The sequence below is a fragment of the Oncorhynchus keta genome, chromosome 28 (assembly GCF_023373465.1).
Source record: "Oncorhynchus keta strain PuntledgeMale-10-30-2019 chromosome 28, Oket_V2, whole genome shotgun sequence".
NCBI classification, from domain to species: Eukaryota; Metazoa; Chordata; class Actinopteri; order Salmoniformes; family Salmonidae; genus Oncorhynchus; species Oncorhynchus keta.
The window spans coordinates 28,721,815-28,747,602 of NC_068448.1; the positions used below are offsets into that span (position 1 = coordinate 28,721,815).

The 25,788-nt window shown below is 41.2% G+C and overlaps 2 protein-coding genes across 2 annotated transcripts; one reads left to right on the forward strand and one right to left on the reverse strand.

Moving 5' to 3' along the window:
• Nucleotides 1–4,215: 4,215 nt before the first annotated feature.
• Nucleotides 4,216–6,706, reverse strand: LOC118360979 (NADH dehydrogenase [ubiquinone] 1 beta subcomplex subunit 11, mitochondrial-like). The gene is made up of 3 exons (XM_035740616.2): nt 6,456–6,706; nt 5,528–5,658; nt 4,216–4,439 (listed from the first exon to the last, which is right to left on the reverse strand). Exons 1-3 carry the CDS (start codon nt 6,639–6,641, stop codon nt 4,310–4,312), a joined length of 447 nt encoding a protein of 148 aa, XP_035596509.1. The 5' UTR covers nt 6,642–6,706; the 3' UTR covers nt 4,216–4,309.
• Nucleotides 6,707–15,413: 8,707 nt separating this feature from the next.
• Nucleotides 15,414–24,868, forward strand: LOC118360980 (properdin-like). Its single transcript, XM_035740618.2, has 10 exons — nt 15,414–15,572; nt 21,475–21,619; nt 21,737–21,918; nt 22,017–22,187; nt 22,316–22,510; nt 22,656–22,829; nt 23,143–23,331; nt 24,066–24,177; nt 24,415–24,541; nt 24,627–24,868. The coding sequence occupies exons 1-9, from the start codon at nt 15,518–15,520 to the stop codon at nt 24,539–24,541; spliced, it is 1,350 nt and encodes a 449-aa protein (XP_035596511.1). The 5' UTR covers nt 15,414–15,517; the 3' UTR covers nt 24,627–24,868.
• Nucleotides 24,869–25,788: the final 920 nt, after the last annotated feature.

Consider the following 25,788-nt stretch of genomic DNA (forward strand, 5'->3'; position numbering starts at 1 on the left):
ACCATTTATTTGCATTTTGCCGTTAGGGAACGCCTACTCTGTGCTAAAGCGAACTCAATTTGCCCTTGCACTCCTTCAAAACAACACGCTCTTGTGAAACTTTGGCAAAGGGTAAGGTCTACAAAACGCAGTCCACTCAGTTACAAATTCTAGTTTTGGAAACAAAACTGTATGGAGATCAAATGTTTAATCGATGAGAAAATTAGCAGAAAGTCGGCCAAAATCGATCTAGTTACATCTTCTCCCACTACCGGCCATTGGGCTTCCTCTCATCACCATATTTGGTAGTAAGTGAAAACGCCAAACGGAAGCTTCTCATTTATAGATCCGGGGAAATATCTGGCTCATTGTTCTATTTTTTTGTTGTAAAAAGTTAAGGGTTATGGTAGGGTTTAGGGTACAAGTAGGGTGAATCAACATGTTCTTTACTTGCACGAACGTACACACAGAGAGAGCGAGAGAAATCAGAACCATAGACAGCCACATGATATCGAGGCTTACATTGATTGGACTGAATTGTTTTTGGTATCTTTAGACTAAGCATAAGTGATTTGATGATGTTGAACTGTTGCTGTAATTAGTGGAGGCAGCTCCTGTTTTCTTTGCGACTTGCTCTCCATGGTTCTAAATCAATAGTTGTTTATTAGTCCGAAAATGTTGGAAACATTAACTTGCTTGAACAAAAGGTTTGGTTGAATTGATTTCACCACTGTATTATTGTCTCGGCTTTAGGCCTATACATCACTGTCGCAAGGCATATGAACTAACAGGTTATAGAGCAAACAATGCAATTTAGCTAACCCTTCAACCTAACTCTTAAACATAACCTGAACCTTAACCCAGCTAACGTTAGCCACCTAGATATAATTTGTAACATTTTTAGCAAATCCATCAAATATTGTACATTAACATTTAAACATACTGTTTACTGTTGTTTTTCGTAGTCTGCACAGGCTCAGTTGCGCATATCATGGGTGTGTGCAGCCTATGGTGTTGTGTGATAACATGTTCATCCTGATTGTCAAACAAATCACTTTGATCCACCATAATAATTGCAAAATAATTTATTTATTTTGCTGATACTCCGTACCTTTTAACCCCTAATCTAGCCAAGTCTCTGTTTACAATTTCGGACATTTGGTAGGTCATTTGTTTGTCACCTATAGTTATATACAGCTTCTCTTCTGTCATAACTTGTTGCCCTAGAAGACTAAATAAAGTAGTGCTCACAAGAATGTCTTACGTCGATAGAATTAATTCATTAATGTTGTTAAGATCGGTAAAATTGTCTTTCGTTTAGGGACTGGGGAAAAATGCAATAACTCAAACAGTGGAAAGATTGGTGTTGTGCAAAATGTCCAATGTCAGTTTAAAGAAATAAAAAGCTGAGAAAATAAAACATTTCTGATAATACCTAAATTAATATTGGGCGCATATTTTATGTGGTTGAAATACTGTCTGCTTGCATAAATGTCAAATATAACACATTACACGCATGTTCACGTTTTCAAGAAATAAATCATTTCTTCACTCCTTTTCTGGAGACAAATTAACATTTGTATCATTTTACTGCAAAACATGAATTCTGCAGAAGTTATGATAACACACTATATGTGAGAAGTTATAGGCTTGAGATCAACTAGATTCTGCAGCCGGCCAATTTTGTTTCTTGAGTGTATTGTCAGGGGGCCCAGAATGTAATTACAAATAATTTATTGACTGCAAATTGACCGCAAGTACCCGAAACAGATACAGTATGTTATCGTATACAAATGTATCTCTGTATTATGCGCTGGAATACTTTGGAACAGACTTCCACAATTAAAATGACTTGGAGCTGATTTGCTGGTGTTTACAGTCTTACGTCCAACAATAAAATAAAAATATGGTAAAACATTGTCAGAACTTGGGGGGCCAAATAAAATTGCCCGCGGGCCACCAGTTGAGGAACCCTAAGACCTTAAGTGGGATATAACCTACTATCAGGAATACTGTGCGCATGGAAACATGGTCATTGAGAGAAGTGAAAAATCGAGACGTCCATTAGACCCGATGATGTGTTTCTATGCATGACCTTTTTTAGCCAACGTCGCCATGACATGGCCTGCAAGTGTGATCCGGGATTTCTATTGGATAAACAGTTTCTGCAATACTAAGTCAAGAATTTTGGGTGGGTCAAACCCAAGACTGCAGTACAGCAGTAAATCAATAATTAGCCTTGTAACATTTAGGGATTATAATATAAAACGTTATTGCTTGGTTATGCCAGAGAGAACGAGGCGACGCAAGATGTTTTACTCTGCCCAAAATCTGTTCACGAAAATAAACAAACATTTTTGTAATTGATAATTTGCTACAGGGGGCTTATTTGATCGAATAGAAGTTTCATAATGGTTAGGTTGTTATGAATGCACTGATATAGGTGGACGCACATGGCATTTCGGCATCTTTGAAAAAAATGAGTTAACATTGGAGTTGTTCCTGTTGTCATAGAGATATATGGATATGGATATATATCATCATGGATATTTAAGTAATAAGGCCTGAGGGGGTGTGGTAAATGGCCAATATACCACTGCTAAGGGCTGTTCTTAAGCATTTTTTATTTTTATTTTTTTATTTCACCTTTATTTAACCAGGTAGGCTAGTTGAGAACAAGTTCTCATTTGCAACTGCGACCTGGCCAAGATAAAGCATAGCAGTGTGAACAGACAACACAGAGACAACACAGAGTTACACATGGAATAAACAATTAGCATGATGCAACATGGAGTGCCTGCATACAGCCCTTAGCTGTGTTTTATTGGCCATATACCACAAACTCAGAAGTGCCTTATTGCTATTATAAACTGGTTACCAAATTGGAGCAGTCAAAATAAATGTCTCATACACGCTGTATACTATCTGATATACCACAGCTGCCACCTAATCAGCATTCAGGGCTCGAACCACCCAGTTTATAAAAAAAACATTTTACTATGGACATTGAGGACTTCCACCATTTAAAGTAGTCAAATGGGTGTGTATTCCTGAGTTGGGCGCAAATAGCCAATGAAGAAGAAAATATATTACTTTAAAATGGAGATTGCCCATACTGTCACAGACGCAGTAGCGATGTGTGGGTAAAATCACTGGGGAAGCCAAACGCGTATGTGTGTGTTCATGCAAGTAGAAAAACATACTGACTCACCCTACTTGTAGAGAAACGCCAATGCCATCCTCTTCTCTTTCAGGTTGATGAAACGGTCTATCACTCCGTCATACAGTACATTTTTTCTTGTCTTAGGTTACCTGACTAAAATTCTTGTTCGCTTGCCTAACTTCCATTCATGGCCAACTTTAGCTAGTTAACATTAGCCTTGTACATCTAGCTACATATTGAACTTCCATCCTCAGGCCAGGGGCACAGCAATGTATGAATTAATGATGTATGCTCTCAATGGGATTTGAAAGCATCCAAGCGAGCGAAACAGCACCCCTCTGTCTTCGTGTAGGCCATTTATCTGAAGCTGTCTGGTCCAAACGAGTATGACATTGTTGCCGTCCGTAGCATTGAAGGCAAGGGAAGCCAGCGAGCACCTGGCCTCCCTTGACAAAAAAGTACAAAATAATGAGATGTCATGGTTTGTTTTAGTGTTTCAGTTCATCTTTAACTGAAGCCTATTCTTGCACGCATTGTGATAAGGGGTTACTGGTTGGTACTTAAATCCTTATCTTCTTTCAGAATGGTCATAAGGCCACATTCAAGTTCATCAATCACCAGCACTACTACTGTGTGCACTTCTGCATCCATGCCATCACTCAAAGGCTGTGTTTACACAGGCAGCCCAATTCTGATCTTTTTTCCACTAAATGGTTTCAGAGCTCATTTGATTGGTCAAAAGAGCAATTAGTGAACAAAAATATCAGAATTGTGCTGCCCGTCTAAACACAGCCTCTGTCGATGTATGCCTTTGACTTCCTGGAGATTGTGTTTGCTCGTGTAATATGATTTGAAGGGGGCGGTGCATGATAACAATGTCACACTTTCACAGCTGTGGTATCATCCATTGGAGATGCGATGGCATGGCCTGGGGCAACTACAAGGGGCTCACAGAGTTGACTCCAGTAGTTTGACTCTATCGTACCATTTCATGATCACTGATACGGTCACAGTTGCTACTAAAGGCTATTCAGTTTGACCACTGGCTAGAAAATAATGATCAAGCAATGGTGTAGTAGAGTAGTGTATGTTTAATAACATACTGAAGAGAAATTTACAGTCAGAGAAATAAACAAATGATCAATGTGCATCTCCTTATAGTACATCCTACTCTTCTCCGGCTCCTGGTAGCACAATCTTGCTTGGGTCATAGTAGTTCTCCTCCATAAGAGGAAGGCCTGCAGCCTCCCTCTGTGTAATCAACCTTTCTGCTTCCCTCCTGGCCCACTGCCTCATACTGGTGAGAAAAAGACAGGCCAAAAAGATGAATGATCAATTATTGTGTTTGTGGTGATCAGTTATATCAAACATGTAAGATGTGTATGGGTTTGTTGGATGCTTGTTTAGAGGTTCAGAGATGGAGACAACATAAGTGAATTTGTGGAGTCCAGAAGGGTATCCTACGAAGCAAGCTAGATCTACTCAGAGGTTTCTAAAGCTAACCAGCTTCAGTTAGCTTCACATTCCAGCTCAGGCTTCATCCGTACTGCGATGGTAGATATTGCTCATCTAACTCAAGGAACATTTAAGTAGTCTCTCCTGTCTTATATTTGACGAGGTTGAAACACTTCTGACACCATGTTATGATCTTCGTCAGATATGACTGTACTGCAGAACACGAGCAAATGGCTCAGCTTCAAAATGTTAGTGATCAATTTAGTGATACCCGACCCCTGCCCGTACCCTAGTTATTGATGAAAAAAACAGGCCCTAACCCAATGTATAATGTCGGAGTCAGGTAGCAGAGCTCTTATCAATGCACAGGCACCTTTTTCCCACTCCTATCGATACAAAAAGTCATACAAGTGTTACTGTGCTTGAAGTTTAAAATGCATTCTGTCATTACTAAATGTGTAATGTGATATTAACATTACTATTTAACAAAAAAAAAAAAAATTTGATTAATAAAATACTCAATCAGTAGTCTTCGTCGTCAAATGAAGGGGATAATGACGCAACCTTTTCCAAAAACAAGACAATTTGTCTCCTCACGTCACTGCCTTTAACTGAAAAGGACTGGTTTCCGGTAGTTTGGTTTCCTCAAAGTAGTGTCTGGTTGACAAGCTTGATAGAGATGTTTCAAGACATTCTTCTTTAACCTGTCTCCTCCCCTTCATCTACAATGATTGAAGTGGATTTAACAAGTGACATCAATAGCTTTCACCTGAATTCACCTGGTCAGTCTCATGGAAAGAGCAGGTGTTCTGTATGTTTTGTATACTCAGAGTATATCTACTGTAGCTGGGCTTTTCAGTTCTCAGTTACTCTTTGTGAGAGCAAGTGACAGTGCAAGTAACAGGGATGTGCAGTGCAGCTTAAACATACCCATGGTCTGGCAAATAGTGGATGAAGGTACCTCCAACCACAATAGCCATTGAGATGCCAAAGAAGAAGGCCATCCTCATGTTCCACTCGTCAACGACAGGGTCCTGAGAGAACCCATGATAATCTCGATTCTGTAGAGATTTGAGAGAGATTGTTGTCATAGTTTCATGATACACCACTGTGAAGAAAGTGTTAACTAGCTAGCTAATGTTTCTAGCTAGTACTATCCCTGAATGCAGATAGTCCAAAAATATCAAGGACAACAACCACCCAAGCCTTTGCCTGTCCACCCAGCTACCATCCAGAAGACGAGGTCAGTACAAGTGCATCAAAGCTGGGACCGAGAGACCTAAAAAAATAGCTTATAGCTCAAGGCCATCAGACTGTTAAACAGCCATCACTAACACAGAGAGGCTGCTGCCTACATACAGACTCAATCATTGGCCACATTAATAAATGGATCACTAGTCACTTTAATAATGCCACTTTAGTAAGGTTTACATACTCATCTCATGTAAATACTGTATTTTATACCATCTTGCCTATGCCGCTCAGACATCACTCATCCATATATTTATATGTACATGCCCAATTTGTAAGTCGCTCTGGATAAGAGCGTCTGCTAAATGACTTAAATGTAAATGTATGTTATTCCATCCCTTTAGATGCGTGTATTAGGTAGTTGTGGAATTGTTCATGTTACTGCACTGTCGGAACTAGAAGTGCAAGCATTTCGCTCCACTCGCATTAACATCGGCTAACCATGTGTATGTGACCAATAACATTTGATTTAGTACTGCAGCTAGCCACAATGTTTGACTGAAGGAATGCGTATCGTTATGTCAATAACTACAATGTATGAGAAAAATGTAAATAACAGATGAGCGCTAGAGAATGTTATTTACGTTTAGATTCAGGACCAACTCACCTTTTCGAACGCGCTGACCTCTGCGTGTCCATGACTTTCCTTGGCATGTGAAGGCTGCAAATCCGACACTGTGGCCGAACCAGCAGCACCCGAGGGTGGCGATTGAGATACGAACCGAGTCCCGCACACAAGATTAGTGCGAAAAAGGGGCAAGGCAGGCCCAAACCGTGACAACCGGGCGAGCATTTTGTCAGGTCAACACTTCGAGTCTCCGGAACCGGAATTGTTTCGCATTTTCTTCTTCAACTTGCGAGACAGCAGCAGAGAATTCCAATATATGGTATTGTCGCCACCTACAGGACGGGTTGGGAAAAGGGGGGATTGCAGTCTGCTGCCGTCACCAACCACGAACACAGCCCAGTGGGCAAAGTATAACGTCTTTTTATGACGCAATATTTTGGTGACAACTGGTTGAATTAAAATGTATGTATTTTTACTAACCAGAATACGACCAGTTGGTCATAATTAATATTATGTACCGGTCAAAGTTAAGACCTCATCATAACCTGGTAATGACCACCTGTTGTTACATTTACATTTTAAATGTGTCATTTAGCAGATTATGTTATCCAGAGCGATTTACTCATACAATACTAGTGGTTAAAATTGTTTCCTCAAACCGTTGACATCTATGAAAAAATAAAAGTAATATACAAGAATAAGTAGGAACAGGAATAGTACTTAGGTAAATGTTAATTGACATGTTTTTCACCTGGCCTAAGAAATTACCAAAATTGCCCTTCATTACATAACAAGCACATACCCTACCTGCATTTGTCAAGGAAAATTAATTAAAGCATTCATAAGGCACCTAATAAAGTTGGAGATTTGTAACAGCGTAAGGATCGGACCAAGATGCAGCGTGGTAAGTGTTCATGATGATTACTTTAATACACAAACTGAACACTATAAAATACAAAACAATAAATGTGAACATGAACGAAACCGAAACAGTACCGTGTGGCAACAAACACTCACACGGAAACAAACACCCACAAACCAACAGTGAAACCCCGGCTACCTAAGTATGATTCTCAGAGACAACAAATGACACCTGCCTCTGATTGAGAACCATACTAGGCCGGAAAAGGAACCAAACATAGAAAAACAAACAGACTGCCCACCCAACTCACGCCCTGACCATACTAAATAAAGACAAAACAAAGGAAATAAAGTTCAGAACGTGACAATATTGAAGACATTGTTAATTACATTTATATTTGTTTCCATAGTCACCAATTAAAGTTTAATCTGCAACATATTTTTACAGTACATTTAAAATAGATCAAGTAATCGCAAAAACAAATCTAAATTACAATTTTGTTGCACATCTGCATACAGTAATTGTTTCATAATTCACCCATAGACATTGAATAATGTATTGAAAACAACATCGAGCCGGGTGTGAGGGCTGTCGCTGACCGAGAGGACTAGGTGATCTCGCTCTCCGAGGCCGACTTGAGAAGGGTCTTTAATCAGGTCAACACCCACAGGGATGCGGGCCCCAACGGTATTCCAGGGCACATTCTCAGAGCATACGCAGAACAGCTGTCAGCCATATTCACGGTCATTTTCAACCTCTCCTTGACCCAGTCTATAATCCCAGCATGTTTTAAAATGCCCACAATCATTTCTGTTCCTAAGAACTCGCAGGCTTCATGCCTCAATGATTACTGCCCTGTAGCACTCACTTCTGTAATCATGAAGTGCTTTGAGAGGCTAGTTATGGCAGACATTAACTCTATCATCCCAGCCACCCTAGACCCACTCCAATTTGCGTACCGCCCCCACAGATCCATAGACAATGCTATCTCAATTGCACTCCACCCTGTCCTCAACCCAACTAGATAAGAGGAATACCTACAGTTGAAGTCGGAAGTTTACATACACTTAGGTTGGAGTCATTAAAACTCGTTTTTCAACCACTCCACTAATTTCTTGTAAACAAACTATAGTTTTGGCAAGTTGGTTAGGACATCTACTTTGTGCATGACACAAGTAATTTTTCCATCAATTGTTTACAGACAGATTATTTCACTTATAATTCACTGTATCACAATTCCAGTGGGTCAGAAGTTTACATACACTAAGTTGACTGTGCCTTTAAACAGCTTGGGTGTCATGGTTGTTATGGCTTTAGAAGCTTCTGATAGGCTAATTGACATCATTTGACTCAATTGGAGGTGTCCCTGTGGATTTTATTTCAAGGCCTACCTTCAAACTCAGTGCCTCTTTGTTTGATATCATGGGAAAATCAGAAGAAATCAGCCAAGACCTCAGAAATTAATTGTAGACCTCCACAAGTCTGGTTCATCCCCGGGAGCAATTTCCAAATGCCTGAAGATACCACGTTCATCTGTACAAACAATAGTACGCAAGTATAAACACCATGGATCCATTCTGTCTCCTACAGATGAACATACTTTGGTGCGAAAAGTGCAAATCAATCACAAAACAACAGCAAAGGACCTTGTGAAGATGCTGGAGGAAACAGGTACAAAAGTATCTATATCCACAGTAAAACGAGTCCTATATTGACATAACACGAAAGGCCGCTCAGCAAGGAAGAAGCCACTGCTCCAACTGCCATAAAAAAGCCAGACTATGATTTGCAACTGAACGTGGGGACAAAGATCGTACTTTTGGGAGGAAACGGGTGTGATGAAACAAAAATAGAACTGTTTGGCCACAATGACCATCGTTATATTTGGAGGAAAAAGCGGGAGGCTTGCAAGCTGAAGAACACCATCCCAACAGTGAAGCACGGGGGTGGCAGCATCATGTTGTGGGGTGCTTTGCTGCAGGAAGGACTGATGCACTTCATAAATAGATGGCATCACGAGGTAGGAAAATTATGTGGATAAATTGAAGCAACATCTCACGACATCAGTCAGGAAGTTAAATCTTGGTCACAAATGGGTCTTCCAAATGGACAATGATCCCAAGCATACTTTCAAAGTTGTGGCAAAATGGCTTAAGGACAACAAAGTCTAGGTATTGTAGTGACCATCACAAAGCCCTGACCTCAATCCTATAGAACATTTGTGGGTAGAACTGAAAGAGTGTGTGCAAGCAAGGAGGCCTACAAAGCTGACTCAGTTACACCAGCTCTGTCAGGAGGAATGGGCCAAAATTCACCCAACTTAATATGGGAAGCTTGTGGAAGGCTACCCAAAACATTTGACCCAAGTTAAACAATTTAAAGGGAAAGCTACCAAATACTAATTGAGTGTATGCAAACTTATGACCCACTGGGAATGTGATGAAAGAAATAAAAGCTGAAATAAATCATTCTCTCTACTATTATTCTGACATTTCACATTGTTAAAATAAAGTGGTGATCCTAACTGACCTAAAACATGGGTCAGATCTGCAGTGAAGAGAATATCAGAGCATTACTTTTATTTTAAAAGGACATTCCTGAAGAAACTTCGTGGACTTAGCTGGCTAAAGGTATTTCCATGGTACTAGTTTAAGAAGTTTGCGGGAGTTCTTGCTTAGAGATACATTTGCTCATATACATACTGTACTTTTATTTGGGCAAATTGCCAAAATTGCTTAATATATTTCCACATTGATTCATACCATGATTAAAATGATTACTCAAAATGTATGATAATCATACATCCAAAATCTAAAAGTGGATCTCTAACACGCTGCCCAGATTTCAGTCAGTTCTGGGACATACACATCGATCTCTCTTGATTGCTTTTTGTGTACTACTTGATGACATTTTAAATTTATCTTTCATCTTTGTCGGCCATCATTGTAAATAAGAATTTGTTCTTAACTGACTTGCCTATTCAGTCTGACAGGGTTAAACAGGGTGCATTTGTGCAACACTGTATAGTAATTGAGCAACAATGCTGAAAAAATGTTCAAGATGGTCAGGGGGAGGTATGACCCAGTGAGCAAAATGACGTCCGGATGCTGAAAAGATCAAATCAAATTTATTTATATAGCCCTTCGTACATCAGCTGATATCTCAGAGTGCTGTACAAAAACCCAGCCTAAAACCCCAAACAGCAAGCAATGCAGGTGTAGAAGCATGATGTCTTGATGTCTTGTACGAACATTGAAAAACGTCTTCTACGCACACTGAAAATACATTTATGGACATTGGAAAGACTCCTTTTACGTTCATTGTTTCTATGGCCAGATTACAACCGTATAAACAATCACTTATATTGTTATATCAAAAGGGATGTTCACATGCCTGTCTGACAGAACTTTTGGGAGGAATGAAGGGTTGGGGTGGAGAGATATACTCCTCCCATTGGGGTCCATCCGGTAGCACTCAGAACTTACCCGAAAGAGCATGGACCTCACCCACCCTCTTCATGGAAGTAATTGCCTCCAAGAAAGCCACTTTCATAGAGAGGTGTTTCAGGGAGGCAGACTCCAATGGTTCGAAAGGCGGCTTTATCAAAGCTGCCAAGACCACAACCAGATCCCAGCTTGTCATTGAGCGGGTCCAGCTGAACGTAGGCGACAAACCCCCTTCATAAACCTGGAGACCAAGGGATGGCGCCCCACTGGCCTGTACATCCACCCCACATGGCAGGCCGGTATAGCGGCCAAGCCCTCATCCATGCGAGTCTGCAGGTATTGGAGGACATACTGCACCCCGCATGACTCGGCCACTACCTCAATACCAGTGCACCAAGAACAGAACAACCGCGAGCGCAACTGATATGCCGCGGTTGTAGCCGGTGCCCTTGCGCTCTGCATAGTGTTCATTATGCCTTTCTGTAGTCCTAGCATGGACCATTGGTGCCGTTCAGTGGCCAAGCCCACAGAGTGAGGCGGTGCGGTCTCAGGTGCCATGTAATTTCCCCACTCTGAGACAGCAGGTCGGGTCTCAGGGGCAGTTGCCAAGGTGTCCCAGACAACAGGGACAGGAGAAGGCTGAACCAGAGTCGTCTGGACCAGTATGGGGCCAGCCACCATCCTGGTCCTGTCCATTACAGCCTGGACCAGGGGAAAAGGAGGGAATGAGTTCCAGCCCTGGCCAATCGTGAGCCAGAGCATCTAAGCCCAGAGGCCATGGTGTCTCTGACATGGAGTACCACTGGGGGCAACGTGCATGGTCTAAGGAGGAAAACAGGTCCACTGTTTACCAAAGCTGCCAAGACCACATCCAGAGCGCCGAGCGCCTGGGTCTGCCAGGCACGTCACTGTGGCTGTGATGGCTGACAGGTTGTTGCTCCACCGCACACTATGCTCCTCCCCGCTGTCATCCCACAGCACGAGGCGATGGGGCAGGAGAGGGACTCCTCCGTCGTTCGGGTGCAGGTGGGTGGCGACGGTCCGTCTGCCTTGGACCCGGGGCCTGAGGAGGCGTCATTAACCGTCTCAGGGTCTCCTTATCCCTACGTCTGCTCCAAAATGTCATCAACCCCTAGGCCAAACGTCAGCCCTATAGTGATGGGAAGAGTGGAAAATGTGCTCTGGAGTGCAGCTGGCAGACGGGATTAGGCCAGCCAGAGATGGCGCCGAGAGGTAACCACCCCCAGCTCTCCTGCAAGGCCTCGCAGAACTCAGCAGAGATGGGGACAGATGGAGAGTCATCACTGTCCACCAGTCAATGTCCAATGCAGTGAGAAGGCTCCTCATAGCCTCTTTAGTCGCTGGGGGCGATGAAGCCTCACTGCCGTTTTCTGATGGCCTGTCAGCCTGGTATCCCTGCTTATGTTGGTTAACAGTGCCAGCACCGTCTCCCAGGAACAGCCTATCACTGACCAACAGGGAACAGCTGTCGTCGCCATCGAAGCTATCAACCTCCTGACGCAGGGCAAGCGCCCTCTATTCAAGGTAGTCCCAGCGGTCCAACTCCTGCCCTCGTCCAGGACAAGCAGCAGATGGGCTCTGTCTGTGGTGGCTCGGGCCACACTTCCTGGCAGGGGTACTGGGCACAGTAGACCGGACTAACAGCTCGCTGGCGCACCACTCCTGGGGGAGGGAGCTCATCCCCAGCCTGAGCCCGGCCGACCCACTTGCACATGGCCTCCAATCGCCCCAGGCACAGTTGTTCTGAGAACACCACACAAACAGACATCCAGTAGAGCGCTGCACCTCCCTCAAACCCAGGCAGTGCATACACAAGTTATGCAGATCCTCAGGGGGGAATGCCACCATCACACTTGTCACAAAGGGAAGCCATAAGCTCAGCCAAGCCAACAAGGCCACGGAGCAGAGGTCCGACGCCCTGGGAGAGCTTATGTCGTGACCCGCTTGGAGGAATAGGAACCCGGTGAGGGATAAATTACCCAGTACCTCAGCAAAAAAAGGGAAGACCTGTGTGGGAAACGCAAGCGGACCAAAAAAAACAGCAACAAGGTAATGGATTTTATTTGTTTTTACACCAACTGCAATATTACCTAGCCAGTTTAATATCCAAACAGTGAAAACAGCACAATATGGAGTAAATCCGTTAGGGAACTCCAAAGCTAATGTCTCAACGTAGTGGAAAGCCCACCACTATACTCTTCCAGTCGGCAAGTTGTGGAAGGGAAATTAGTTTGTGGCAGCAAAAGCCATACTAATGGATGCACACGGAGTTGTAGTGTAACGCTAAGTATGACAAACCACGGGCGGTAGATGCAGATCAACTGTGCGCAGCGAGTGGAGCACTCAAGAGGAGAGACTGGCCATGTGGCTGGCTGCTCCAGGCTGCAAACAGCCAGAGTATACTTCCACGCAAGATATTACACTTACCAGTGACTTACCAAGTGAAAGTCAGAAAGTTTGTACCTCAAACCATATGGACGTCCGCTGAGAAAAATGAATAGGAATGTGTGTCGTGGCCATGGAGTCTATATATAGGGGTGGACCCGAGCCATGACACAGGTGTACACGGGAGTAAATCTGTAAATCCTCACCTCGGATGTATCCCTCCGCCGCGGAGTGATACCAATATAGTGAAACATAACACTTCAACTACAAAAAGATTGTCAGTAACAGTTACAAAAAAAAATGTTCATGTTATGACTGTGATATGTTGTTGTTTTTTATCTAACCTTAGTTGAATGCATTGACAGTAAGTCTTTCTGGATAAGAGTGTCTGCTAAAAGGCCAACCTGTAAATGTAAAAAGGAACACTGCATCTACAGTACCAGTCAAATGTTTGGACACCTACTAATTGACTATTTTCTACAATGTAGAATTATAGTGAAGACATCAACACTATGAAATAACACACATGTAATTTTATATTTCTCAAAGTAGCCACCCTTTGCCTTGATGACAGCTTTGCAAACTCTTAGCATTCTCTCAACCAGCTTCACGAGGAATGCTTTTTCCAACAGTCTTGAAGGAGTTCCCACATGTTGAGCACTTGTTGGCTGATTTTCCTTCACTCAAACCATCTCGATTCGGTTGAGGTCAGGTAATTGTGAAGGTCAGGTCATCTGATGCAGCACTCCATCACTTTATTTGGTCAAATAGCCCTTACACAGCCTGGAGGTGTGTTTTGGGTTGCCCTTGTGATAGTCCCACTAAGCGCAAACCAGATGGGATGGTGTATCACTGCTGAATGCTATGGTAACCATGCTGGTTAAGTGTGCCTTGAATTACTAAATAAATCACAAGACAGTGTCACCAGCAAAGCACCCCTCACACCATCACAACTCCTCCTCCATGCTTCACGGTGGGAACCACACATGCGGAGATCATCTGCACCTACTCTGCGTCTCACAAAGACACAGCGGTTGGAACCAAACATCTAAAATTTGGACTCATCAGACCAAAGGACAGATTTCTACGGGCTAATGTCCATTGCTCGTGTTTCTTGGCCCAACAGGTCTCTCCTTATTGGTGTCCTTTAGTAGTGGTTTCTTTGCAGCAATTTTACCATGAAGGCCTGATTCACGCAGTCTCCCCTGAACAGTTGATGTTGAGATGTGTCTGTTACTTGAACTCTGTGAAGCATTTATTTGGACTGCAATCTAAGGTGCAGTTAAATCTAATGAATTTATCCTCTGAGGCAGAGGTAACTTTGGGTCTTCCTTTCCTTTGGCAGTCCTCATGAGAACCAGTTTTATCATAGTGTTTGATGGTTTTTGTGACTGCACTTGAAGAAACTTTAAAAGTTCTTGAAATTTTCCGGATTGACTGACCTTCATGTCTTAATGTAATGATGAACTGTCATATATTTGAACTGTTCTTGCTATAATATGGACTTGGTCTTTTAACAAATAGGGCTATCTTCTGTATACCACTCCTACCTTGTCACAACACAACTGATGGGCTCAAACGCATTAAGAAGGAAATCATCTCCACAAATGAACTTTTAACAAGGCACACCTGTTAATTGAAATGCATTTCAGGTGATTACCTCAGGTGATTACCTCATGAAGCTGGTTGAGAGAATGCCAAGAGTGTGCAAAGCTGTCATCACGGCAAAGGATGGCTCCTTTGAAGAATCTAACATATCAAATATATTTTGGTTTGTTTAACACTTTTTTGGTTAGTACATGATAGTGCATGTGTTATTTCATAATGTTGATGTCTTCACTATTATTCTGCAATGTAGAAAATAGTACAAATGAAGACAAAACCTGGAATGAGTAGGTGTGTCCGAACTTTTGACTCGTACTGTTTCACAAGTTTGGAAGGTACAGCACAGTGCAGCAGAGCAATGGTACATTGTACTGTACTTTACTGTACTGCACTCTACTGTATTGTACTGCACTCTGCTGTACTGTATGCTGTACTGTCCAAACTTATGAAGCATAGACATCTATGATTGACCAAATCTGAACCAAAACATGTTTGGGCCAGATCAAGGCCCATCCAGACCGGACCAAAAATCTACATCCATGGACGTTGAAATCAAGGCCAGTCCGGACCAGAAGAAAAAGAGGTCTGGACCCCAAAAAAGACGTCCAAAAGACACCACCGTCGGTCCGTGCTTACTGGGGAGTTTATTAACCTTACGGGAATGGGATGCACATCTTTCCTGTTTTTTTCCCCCAATAAAGTGAAACATTAACCAGATAAGCCTGCTAGAGTGGACAGAGAGCTTACAGTAAGAAGTACTAGGCATAGACAAAGACAGAGAAATGGTGCAGTTGTTGTGGACTTCATTAGTGTTGCTGATGACAGTAAGGGAATCAGGTCAGTGCCTTTACTATTGTTGTTTAAGTAACACTAGAATAAATGTGATATTTAAAAATATTGATTTGTGAACAACACTTCACTTTACTGCTAGATACCACGTTACTTTTCAATTCTGGCTCTGGCAACATAACTGAGAAGAATGGCATAAGTGATGCTTTTAATCATTTTACCTCGGCAGGCTTTTTGTTTGAGAGAAACGGTGGTATAATTGACCCCAGTCAGTCAATCGACTGCTCTTCCATCTGCTAGCCTCTAGCCAACATGACGGTTAACCCCTCAACTTCTAGTGAATCTCTGTTTTCATTTCAACAATTTACTACCTGTGATGTGCTAGATGCCTTGCTTAAGATTGATGTAAAAAAAAGAATCCACTGAGGCTGATGTGCTTGATCCATTTTTGCTGCAGTTCTCTGCCACCCTGATTGATTAATCATTAACCCATATTTTTAATCTGACGATTATATCTGGTACTATCCACAAGGTTTGGAATCCGGCCCATGTTCGACCCCTTCACAAAGGTGGTGACCCTTGTGACCTAAATAACTATTGCCCAATTTTTTTCTTTCTTGCCTAGCTAAAATATGTGAATCCTTGATTAATTCTCAGCGAAGATAGTTTTCTTTGAAATGTATACTAAATGTAAATCAGTTGGATTTTAGACCAGGTCATAGCACTATCTCTGCTGCATTCCTAGTTATAAATGATGTGGTTAACTGTATATTATTCCTTCCAAACCACTCATTGTTGAATTTGGGATTTCCAACTTGTTGTGTAATGTTTATGTCCAATGGCCGATGAGCACCGATACATTTAATCTATAATTTCTCTTCATATGACAAGGATTGAAAAAGATTTTCCAGTATATTGTCAATTTGATTCATGATGATGACTGTTTGTTGAGCTTGCTAGCTAAATTTTTTGAAAGTATGACGTTGACATGATCAGTCCAATCAAAGCTACGGTAAATAAAACCTAATTTTATCTGTGGCCAATGACCTTGAGCCTTCTTGGATGGGCACTTCTAATGTAAATCTATGGCACCACCCAAGGAGCTTGAATTATCAAGCTCTCCCCGTAAATGTTGCGGTGACGTAGTGTCCCCATGAGTGACAGAACACTGAGCCATTCATAGCGCAACAAGAGAACATTACCAACCCCTATGCTCCGTTTTTTCCCGCTGTCTGCCCCACCACCACAGAAAGCACTGAGCTAGGCTGAAACACCTGTTTTTTTAAGCTGCCTTACTCAAGAAAGCAAAAAAGAGACAATGTTTGTATGCAGCTTTACTAACTCAATGATTTTCTTTTAACATTGTTTGCAAACTGATATGTAACAAGTACAGTGCATTGCAAAAGTATTCACCGCCCTTGGCCTTTTTCCTATTTTGTTTCATTACAACCTGTAATTTAAATTGTTTTTTATTTGGATTTCATGTAACAGACATACACAAAATAGTTGAAATTGGTGAAGTGAAATAAAAAGAACTTGTTTCAAAAAATTATAACAAATAAAAAACTTTAAAGTCATGCTGCATATGTATTCACCCCCTTTGCTACGAAGCCCCTAAATAAGATCTGGTGCAACCAATTACCGTTAGAAGTCACATAATTAATTAAATAAAGTCCACTGTGTGCAATCTAAGTGTCACATGACCTCAGTATATATACACCTGTTCTGAAAGGCCCCAGAGTCTGCCACACCACTAAGCAAGGGGCACCCCCAAGCAAGCGGCACTATGAAGAATAAGGAGCTCTCCAAACAGGTCAGGGACAAAGTTGTGGAGAAGTACAGATCAGGGTTTGGTTATAAAAAAGTATAAGATACTTTGATCATCCCACGGAGCACCATTAAATCCATTATTAAAAACATGAAATAATATGGCACCACAACAAACCTGCCAAGAGAGGGCCGCACACCAAAACTCACGGACCCTGCAAGGAGGGCATTAATCAGAGAGGCAACAAAGTGACCAATGATAACCCTGAAGGAGCTGCAAAGCTCCACAGCGGAGATTGGAGTATATGTCCATAGGACCACTTTAAGCTGTACACTCCACAGCTGGGCTTTACAGAAGAGTGGCCAGAAAAAAGCCATTACTTAAAGAAAAAAATAAGCAAACACGTTTGTTGTTTGCCAAAAGCCATGTGGGAAACTCCCCAAACATATTGAAGAAGGTACTCTGCTCAGATGAGACTAAAATTGAGCTTTTTGGCCATCAAAGAAAACTCTATGTCTGGTGCAAACCCAACACCTCTCATCACCCTGAGAATACCATCCCCACAGTGATCATGCTGTGGGAATGGCAGCATCATGCTGTGAGAATGTTTTTCATCGGCAGGGACTTGGAAACTGGTCAGAATATAAGGAATGATGTATGGTGCTACATACAGGGATATTCTTGAGGGAAACATGTTTCAGTCTTCCAGAGATTTGAGACTGGGACGTTCACCTTCCAGAAGGACAATGACCCTAAGCATACTGCTAAAGCAACACTTGAGTGGTTTAAGGGGAAACATTTGCATGTCTTGGAATGGCCTTTGCATCTTCAAAGTGGTCGTCAGGTTGTGTAAATCAAAAGATACAAACCCCCCAAAAATCTATTTTAATTCCAGGTCGTAAGGCAACAAAATAGGAAAAATGCCAAATTGGGTGAATACTTTCGCAAGCTACTGTCTAAATGCCAAAATAACATGCAACACAGGGAGAAATAAATACATTTATTTTTTAGCTAAACAGGTGGGGCTCAAACAGGTTGGGCTCTGCCCCACCTGCCCTTAATGACAGGTCGTCACTGGTCTGAACTACAGTCTACCTTCAATGTATTACAGAAAAACTTTATGGACCAGAAATTAAGATTGAATACAGGTAAAACTAAGTCTGTTGTTGTCTAGAGCTCATACAAATAATTTAAACATATGTACTTTGGATGGTGTCCATATTTATCATGTCCCTGATTACAAATATCTGGGCATCTGGATAGATGAAAATCTGTCTTTTAAAATGCATAATGATGAGTTACTATTAGTGGAATTCTAAATTCCTCTGTATTGTTTCCCAATCAGAATTGATTACTCTGTCAATGCATTCTATGGGATTGTAAAACCCATATTATTATAGGAATGGACAGAGCCCCAGTCTTAAACTCAGGTAACAGCTTTTAATTCAAGAGAGTATTGCCTCAAAATACAAAGAACATTACATTTTAAGGAGAGAACATAAAATGACGTCATCAGTTTCTCACACTCTCTCCGATCCACACAATAGCGCAGTGTCTTCAGGTCTGGAGACTGTCTTCTACTCCCCTCATAAAACAAACATTCCAATCTGTCTAAAAGATATAGTCTCCTCTACTAATGGAACATAAAACAAACATTTTTATCTGTCTAAAGAGATATGCCATCCCTCTCCCTTAAACCCGCAAGGTACAGACAATTAATTCATTTTACTTACATTTTCAGTAACAGCTTAACCAAGAACCCATACATTTCATACCATAACATAATAGTATTAAAATAAATGGTTCTTAAATAAATGTATACATAATTAATCATTTCAACTATAATTTCCTCCAACAGTTACTTAAGAAGTTGAGAGTAAATATGTATTCTATAGAAATAGGTCATGCCTTTTGCAAAATAGTAGAAGTAGAAGGCAGATTATTCAGTTGACATTCCTGTCAGTCTTAGACTATGGCGACATCATATGTATAAATGCAGCTGCCACTTTATTAAAGCCGTTAGATTATCAGAGGCGCTTTATTACGGGCGACAGTTTCGGTACTCATCCCTGCATTCTCTACCTGAAATTTGCTTGGCCCTCTTTGATGTCACATAGGTTGATACATCGCTATGTTTTCATTTATGAAGCCCTTTTACAAAAACTTGACTGTAACTAACATCATGACTAAACTTTAGACTTACGGGATGGCTAACCCTGGAAATTCCTTCGGTCGCTGTGTTGACTAAAATCTGGTTTACCTTTCTTATACCTTATTTGAGGAACAATCTTCAAAATGTTATTAAATTACTGACCTTATTCATGACCACGTTTTTCTCTCAGCTTGCATTTTGTATTTTTATTTTGATGTGTGTATTTTCTGTAATTCAGCGCATGTGGCAAATAACGTTTAATTTGATCTGTAAAAAGAGACCTTAGTGTCAGTATGACTCTCTGACAAACTAAAGGTTCAGTAAAAAATAAATATGGTGAAATACTAGAAAAATGATTGAAGCAGTGATTAGAATCTATGAATGATCTACAGTTGAAGTCGGAAGTTTATATACACTTAGGTTGGAGTCATTAAAACTTGTTTTTCAACCACACCACAAATGTCTTGTTAACAAACTATAGTTTTGACAAGTCGGTTAGGACATCTACTTTGTGCGTGACACAAGTAATTTTTCCATCAATTGTTTACAGACAGATTATTTCACTTATAATTCACTGTATCACAATTTCTGTGGGTCAGAAGTTTACCTACACTAAGTTGACTGTGCCTTTAAACAGCTTGGAAAATTCCAGAAAATGTTGTCATGGCTTTAGAAGCTTCTGAAGGGCTAATTGACAAAATTTGAGTCAATTGGAGGTGTACCTGTGGATATATTTCAAGGTCTACCTTCAAACTCAGTGTCTCTTTGCTTGACATCATGGGAAAATAAAAATAAATCAGCCAAGACTTCAGAAAATAAATTGTAGACCTCCACAAGTCTGGTTCATCCTCAGGAGCAATTTCCAAATGGCTGAATGTACCATGTTCATCTGTACAAACAATAGTACGCAAACATAAACACCATGGGACCACGCAGCTGTGATACCGCTCAGGAAGAGATGTGTTCTGTTTCCTAGAGATTAACATACTTTGGTGTAAAAAGTGCAAATCAATCCCAGAACAACAGCAAAGGACCTTGTCTAGATGTTGGAGGAAACAGGTACAAAAGTATCAATATCCACAGTAAAACGAGTCCAATATCTACATAACCTGAAAGGCCGCTCAGCAAGGAAGAATGCTCCAAAACCGCCATAACAAAGCCAGACTACGGTTTGCAACTACACATGGGGACAAAGATCGTACTTTTTGGAGAAATGTCCTCTGGTCTGATGAGACAAAAATCAAACTGTTTGGCCATAATGACCATCGTTATGTTTGGAGGAAAAAGGGGGAGGCTTGCAAGCCAAAGAACACCATCCCAACCGTGAAGCAAGGGGGTGGCAGCATCATGTTGTGGCGGTGCTTTGCTGCACGAGGGACTGGTGCACTTTAAAAAATAGATGGCATCATGAGGGAAGGAAAATTATGTGGATATATTGAAGCAACATCTCAAGACATCAATCAGGAGGTTAAAGCTTGGTCGCAAATGGGTCTTCCAAATGGACAATGATTCCAAGCATACTTCCAAAGTTGTGGAAAAATGGCTAAAAGACAACCAAGTCAAGGTATTGGAATGGCCATCACAAAGCTATGACCTCAATCCTATAGATGATTTGTGTGCAGAACTGAAAAAGTGTGTGAGCAAGGAGGCCTACAAACCTGACTCAGTTACACCAGCTCTGTCAGGAGGAATGGGCCAAAATTCACCCAACTTATTGTGGGAAGGTTGTGGAAGGCTACCCAAAACGTTTGACCAAAGTTAAACAATTTAAAGGCAATGCTACCAAATACTAATTGAGTGTATGTAAACTTCTGACCCACTGTGAATGTGATGAAAGAAATAAAAGCTGAAATAAATCATTCTCTCTACTATTATTCTGACATTTTACATTGTTAAAATAAAGTGGTGATCCTGACCTCAGACGGGGAATTGTTACTTGGATTAAATGTCAGGAATTGTGAAAAACTGAGTTTAAATGTATTTGGCTGAGGTGTATGTAAACTTCCAACTTCAACTGTATATGTTTCCAGTATCACAGGATGTGAACTGTTACAGCAGCTTTGATTCTGGAAATTGTGATGATCTCTGGCTACTGGGAGAAGTGACAATGGATGACTGTTGTCTTAACCCTCACTACGGATACATTGGAGCAGACAGAAAATGCAAGTCTTGTGGGTGAGTACAGAGTAATACGAAATGCTCTGAGATCAGGTTGGTGTCAATGAGTTGCAGATTTGAACATCCAATGTCCCAGTGCAGTATGTGATTTGTTGTGTTTTTTGACACCTGTAGGCCACCTTCATGGTCTGAATGGACTGCTTGGGGCCGCTGCTCTGTCTCCTGTAAGGAGGGAGTTTCGCAGAGACGACGAGAATGCCAGGGACAGGGAAAATGTGCTCAGACGACTAACCATAGAGAGATTCAGAAACTCGTGTTAGAGACCAAAGTCTGCATTGATTCAAGCTGTTGTCCAGGTACATAACCTCTAACAGACAGGGAACATAAATTTAAAAAATATCAGAAGTCAAAGTATTTTGGGCTTCTTTTGATGATCTTGCCTAACATTTTTAAGAACAAGGCCAATGGAGTAAGTGGGGTCAGTGGCAGCCCTGCTCAGTGACTTGTAATAAGGGCGTAAGAAACAGAGTGAGGACATGCACCGAACCCCAACCTAGATGTGGAGGCAGCTGTGACGGTCCAAGTGAAGAAAAGGAACCCTGCGTGGTTGATCTCATCTGTCCAAGTAAAGACCATCAGGATTTAGACAATACACACTATTCCTTTACGTGCAGTAACCATCACCATACATGATACAAGTTTGGCATGTCTTTCCACTGGAGTAAGTCCGCTCTCCTCTTCTTTTGACTGTAGCTCATGGTGGTTGGTCTAACTGGGATGGCTGGCAGCCATGCTCAGGCACTTGTGGGGGGGAGAATTTACCCAGACCTACACAACGGCGCAACAGATCATGCAACAACCCACCACCGTCCTCAGTGCCCCCTGGTGACGAATGCCCTGGGTTAGGGAGCAACACTAGGACCTGTGATGAGCTTCCTTTCTGTCCTGGTAAGTGGCATTGCAAAGCAATCCTATTTTCCTCTGAGGTTCTGACTGCTACCCTAAAGTTTTTACTTGTTTACATACACAGAATGTAGCAATGACATGTACTCCTACTGTATATGAAACAAACCTCCCTCTTTATCCTCAACAGTGAATGGTAACTGGGGGCTGTGGGGCCCCCCCAGCTCCTGCTCCGTTACCTGTGGGGTGGGGATTCATGAAATTCTCAGACAGTGTAACAACCCAGCCCCTAAACATGGAGGTCTGCCCTGCTTTGGATCCAATAAAGACCAAAAAATCTGCAATACCAAAAACCATTGCCCAGGTAAAATATTGACAGCCAGAAGAGAACCCATTCCCTCTGCCCATTTCATCAATTATTTACATTTGAGCAAATATTGTTTTTAGCAGAATAGCCATTTGATAAAATTGCCTCTCTTAGAAGGATTATAGCTGTCAACAGCTGATGTTCAGTTTAGACGTTTATTTCATCACTGTAATTAGAATAATATTATACACTTTTACAGAAATACTATTACTGTATATGGTACTCTGTAGTGAAAACATTGTATCCTTCTTGTCCTCCTAACAACTGAAAGACTTCCCATGAGGATAATAGTTATTTCTTTGTCCAACAGTGGATGGTCAGTGGTCGCAGTGGGGGAGATGGGAAGAATGTAAATCTAATAGAGGAAAAATTCGTTGTCGAAAAATTGGTGGACAGCAAAGACGGCAAAGATGGTGTGAACACACAGGTTTTGATGGGGAGACGTGTGAAGGAAAGATTACAGACTACAGGGCCTGCTATGACATTAACTTATGTCACTGTGAGTTAAAAAAGTTTTAGCTTCCATTTATTAAGCTGTGTTGTTTGCTTTCTTTCATTACATTTTATTCAGCCCAAGTGTTGTATGTTTTTGCAGTGATAATTGGATTATACAAATTATGCATTTCATATGCAGTAGGCTAAAGGCATCCACATGCATAGGTTTGGTTTGCTCCTTGCTGAACTCGGCAAGGTGAAGTGATCGTCTGTGTTCGCATACTCCCTTAAAATACCTTCGCTTGAAAAACAAGAAAAAAGTGGCAATATTACTGTTTGTCCCACTTGAGACGCCGAAGCTACAAGTACACTTCCTGAAAAGAGTCCAAATGAATCATAGATAACTCAATACATCTGTAATTAATTTTGACATTTTTGCAAAGGAGGTCTTAGTCTCGCAATTGCACATTTAACTAAGATGTTTGGGGCAGTATTTCTGAAATGAGAAAATGTGTATGAAAACGAATCATTTGTTGTTTAATGACAAACACTTAATAGAAGAATCCCTACTGTTGACCAATCACAGATGAAGGGGCGTAAACTTCAGCTACCAAACTCCAACAAGCCTAAAAATATATATTGTGTGCTTGAACAGCCAGATAAAATACAGCCTAATACCAAAATGAACAAAAACGTCACAAAATGTTTTCATAATATACGTGTGAACTGTTTAGACTGGGAAGAAAATGGTAAGCTTAAGAAGTAATATTCCTCACATAATGCTTCACTTGTTTTTAGTTGATGGTAAGTGGAGTGAATGGAGTGAGTGGAGTCAGTGTGATCCACCCTGTGGAGAAGGAGCCAAAAGGACCAGAGAACGAAAGTGCATACCTGATCTGTCCGCATATGAGTAAGGAGACTGACTGTATAATATATACTATTCCCTGATTAACCAAGTAGCTTGTGTGTATCCGCTCCTATGCCTCTTAATAAATAGGCTACATACAATTTATGCATGGCTTGGTCTCTGTGGCACATTCAGGATTATCCGGTGCAGTGTGAAATCTATGCACTCTGCTGTGTTTTGCTGTGTCAGGTGTAAATTAGGTGAATCTAACTTTTTATTTGATATTTGTTTCCTTGCCAGTGAGACAGTAGGGTTTCATATTAAGGTTAAAGCCTACTTTGATGGGACACCATTTGCGAACTGTACACTGTTGAAGGACCCAAAACAAAGTCTGGCCTGTATGAATGTTCCTCCATGTGACACATAGGTAATATCTTATTAACACTGCTTTCAGTTACAATATGAATTTCAAATGGAAATTGGTCAGCGCTAATGCTTTCTCTAAATTTCAGAGTTTTCCCCAAATCTTTTGACTGCTTTGAGGAGGACTTAAGACAACTCAATGTTCAACAACCATCAAACCACAAGTCTGGAGGGGAATACACATCGTCAATTTCTAGCAATGTGATTTCACTGCCTTTGGTCATGTGTCTGTGCAGCATTCATGAACCATCAGTAACACAAAGTAGTTTATTATGACTACACTTTTCATAATAGTGTAATTTCCTGAAGAAATAAAAACATTGTTCACTTCCTTGCAGCTTATTACTTTAGTCTGAGACATTTTTTTTAATGAGCTGGAGCAATTATGGCAAACTTAATTAAAGCATACAAATTTGGTGAAGTGTTTGACTTTAGGCATTTTAGACTAATTATATGAATATTTCTACTCAAAACCTAAATGTAACATTATGCAATATTTACTGTAGTTAGACTGGTGTGATGAGCAATGCAGGGAAATGTATTGGTGCAGTGTGGATGATAATGTGTTGAAAGTGCTGTGTATGCCTCTGGTAGTTTTTATTGATTTATTCCTGTGTATTCTTCAAACATGTCTGGGAACTCCTGTCTTATACGGGACACCATACAGGAAAGTATCAAATTGCACATTCTTTATTAGCAGAACACTGCTTCCACAGTATTATGTGAAGTATGGTTTATTCTACATGGAACTGTTACACTGGAAAGTTATCAAAACACTTTGTTTAGAGTATCTACATAAGTTCAGCAATTGCCCTCTTCTCATATTACTCTGTAGGCTACTTACCAGTGCAAAGCTTCCTCCTGGAGGAAATCGACTCTGCCGAATGAACATGCTTTTTGCGGCACAGTCGATAGCGCGCCGGACCTCGGGCTCGAAAGTCGAGGGTTCGAGACCTGCTCCCTGCTGTTTCATTACAGTGTCTACACAAGCTGGGCTATGTTTTTGCAAAGTTCACGTTGTAGCCTTCACCTGTTGTAGGGAGATTAGTAGTTCTGGGCTTGTCTCACGGGAAGGATATAACAGCGCACATAAGGAGAGACGAGACAAAAGTAGCTAGTTATATAATATTGTGTTGTAGGGCAGCTGAGCTCACTCAAGACTGGGAATTCAACTCACAGTTGATACCTTTTCCACGGTGACATATTTAACTAGGCAAGTCAGTTAATAACAAATTCTCATTTACAATGGCG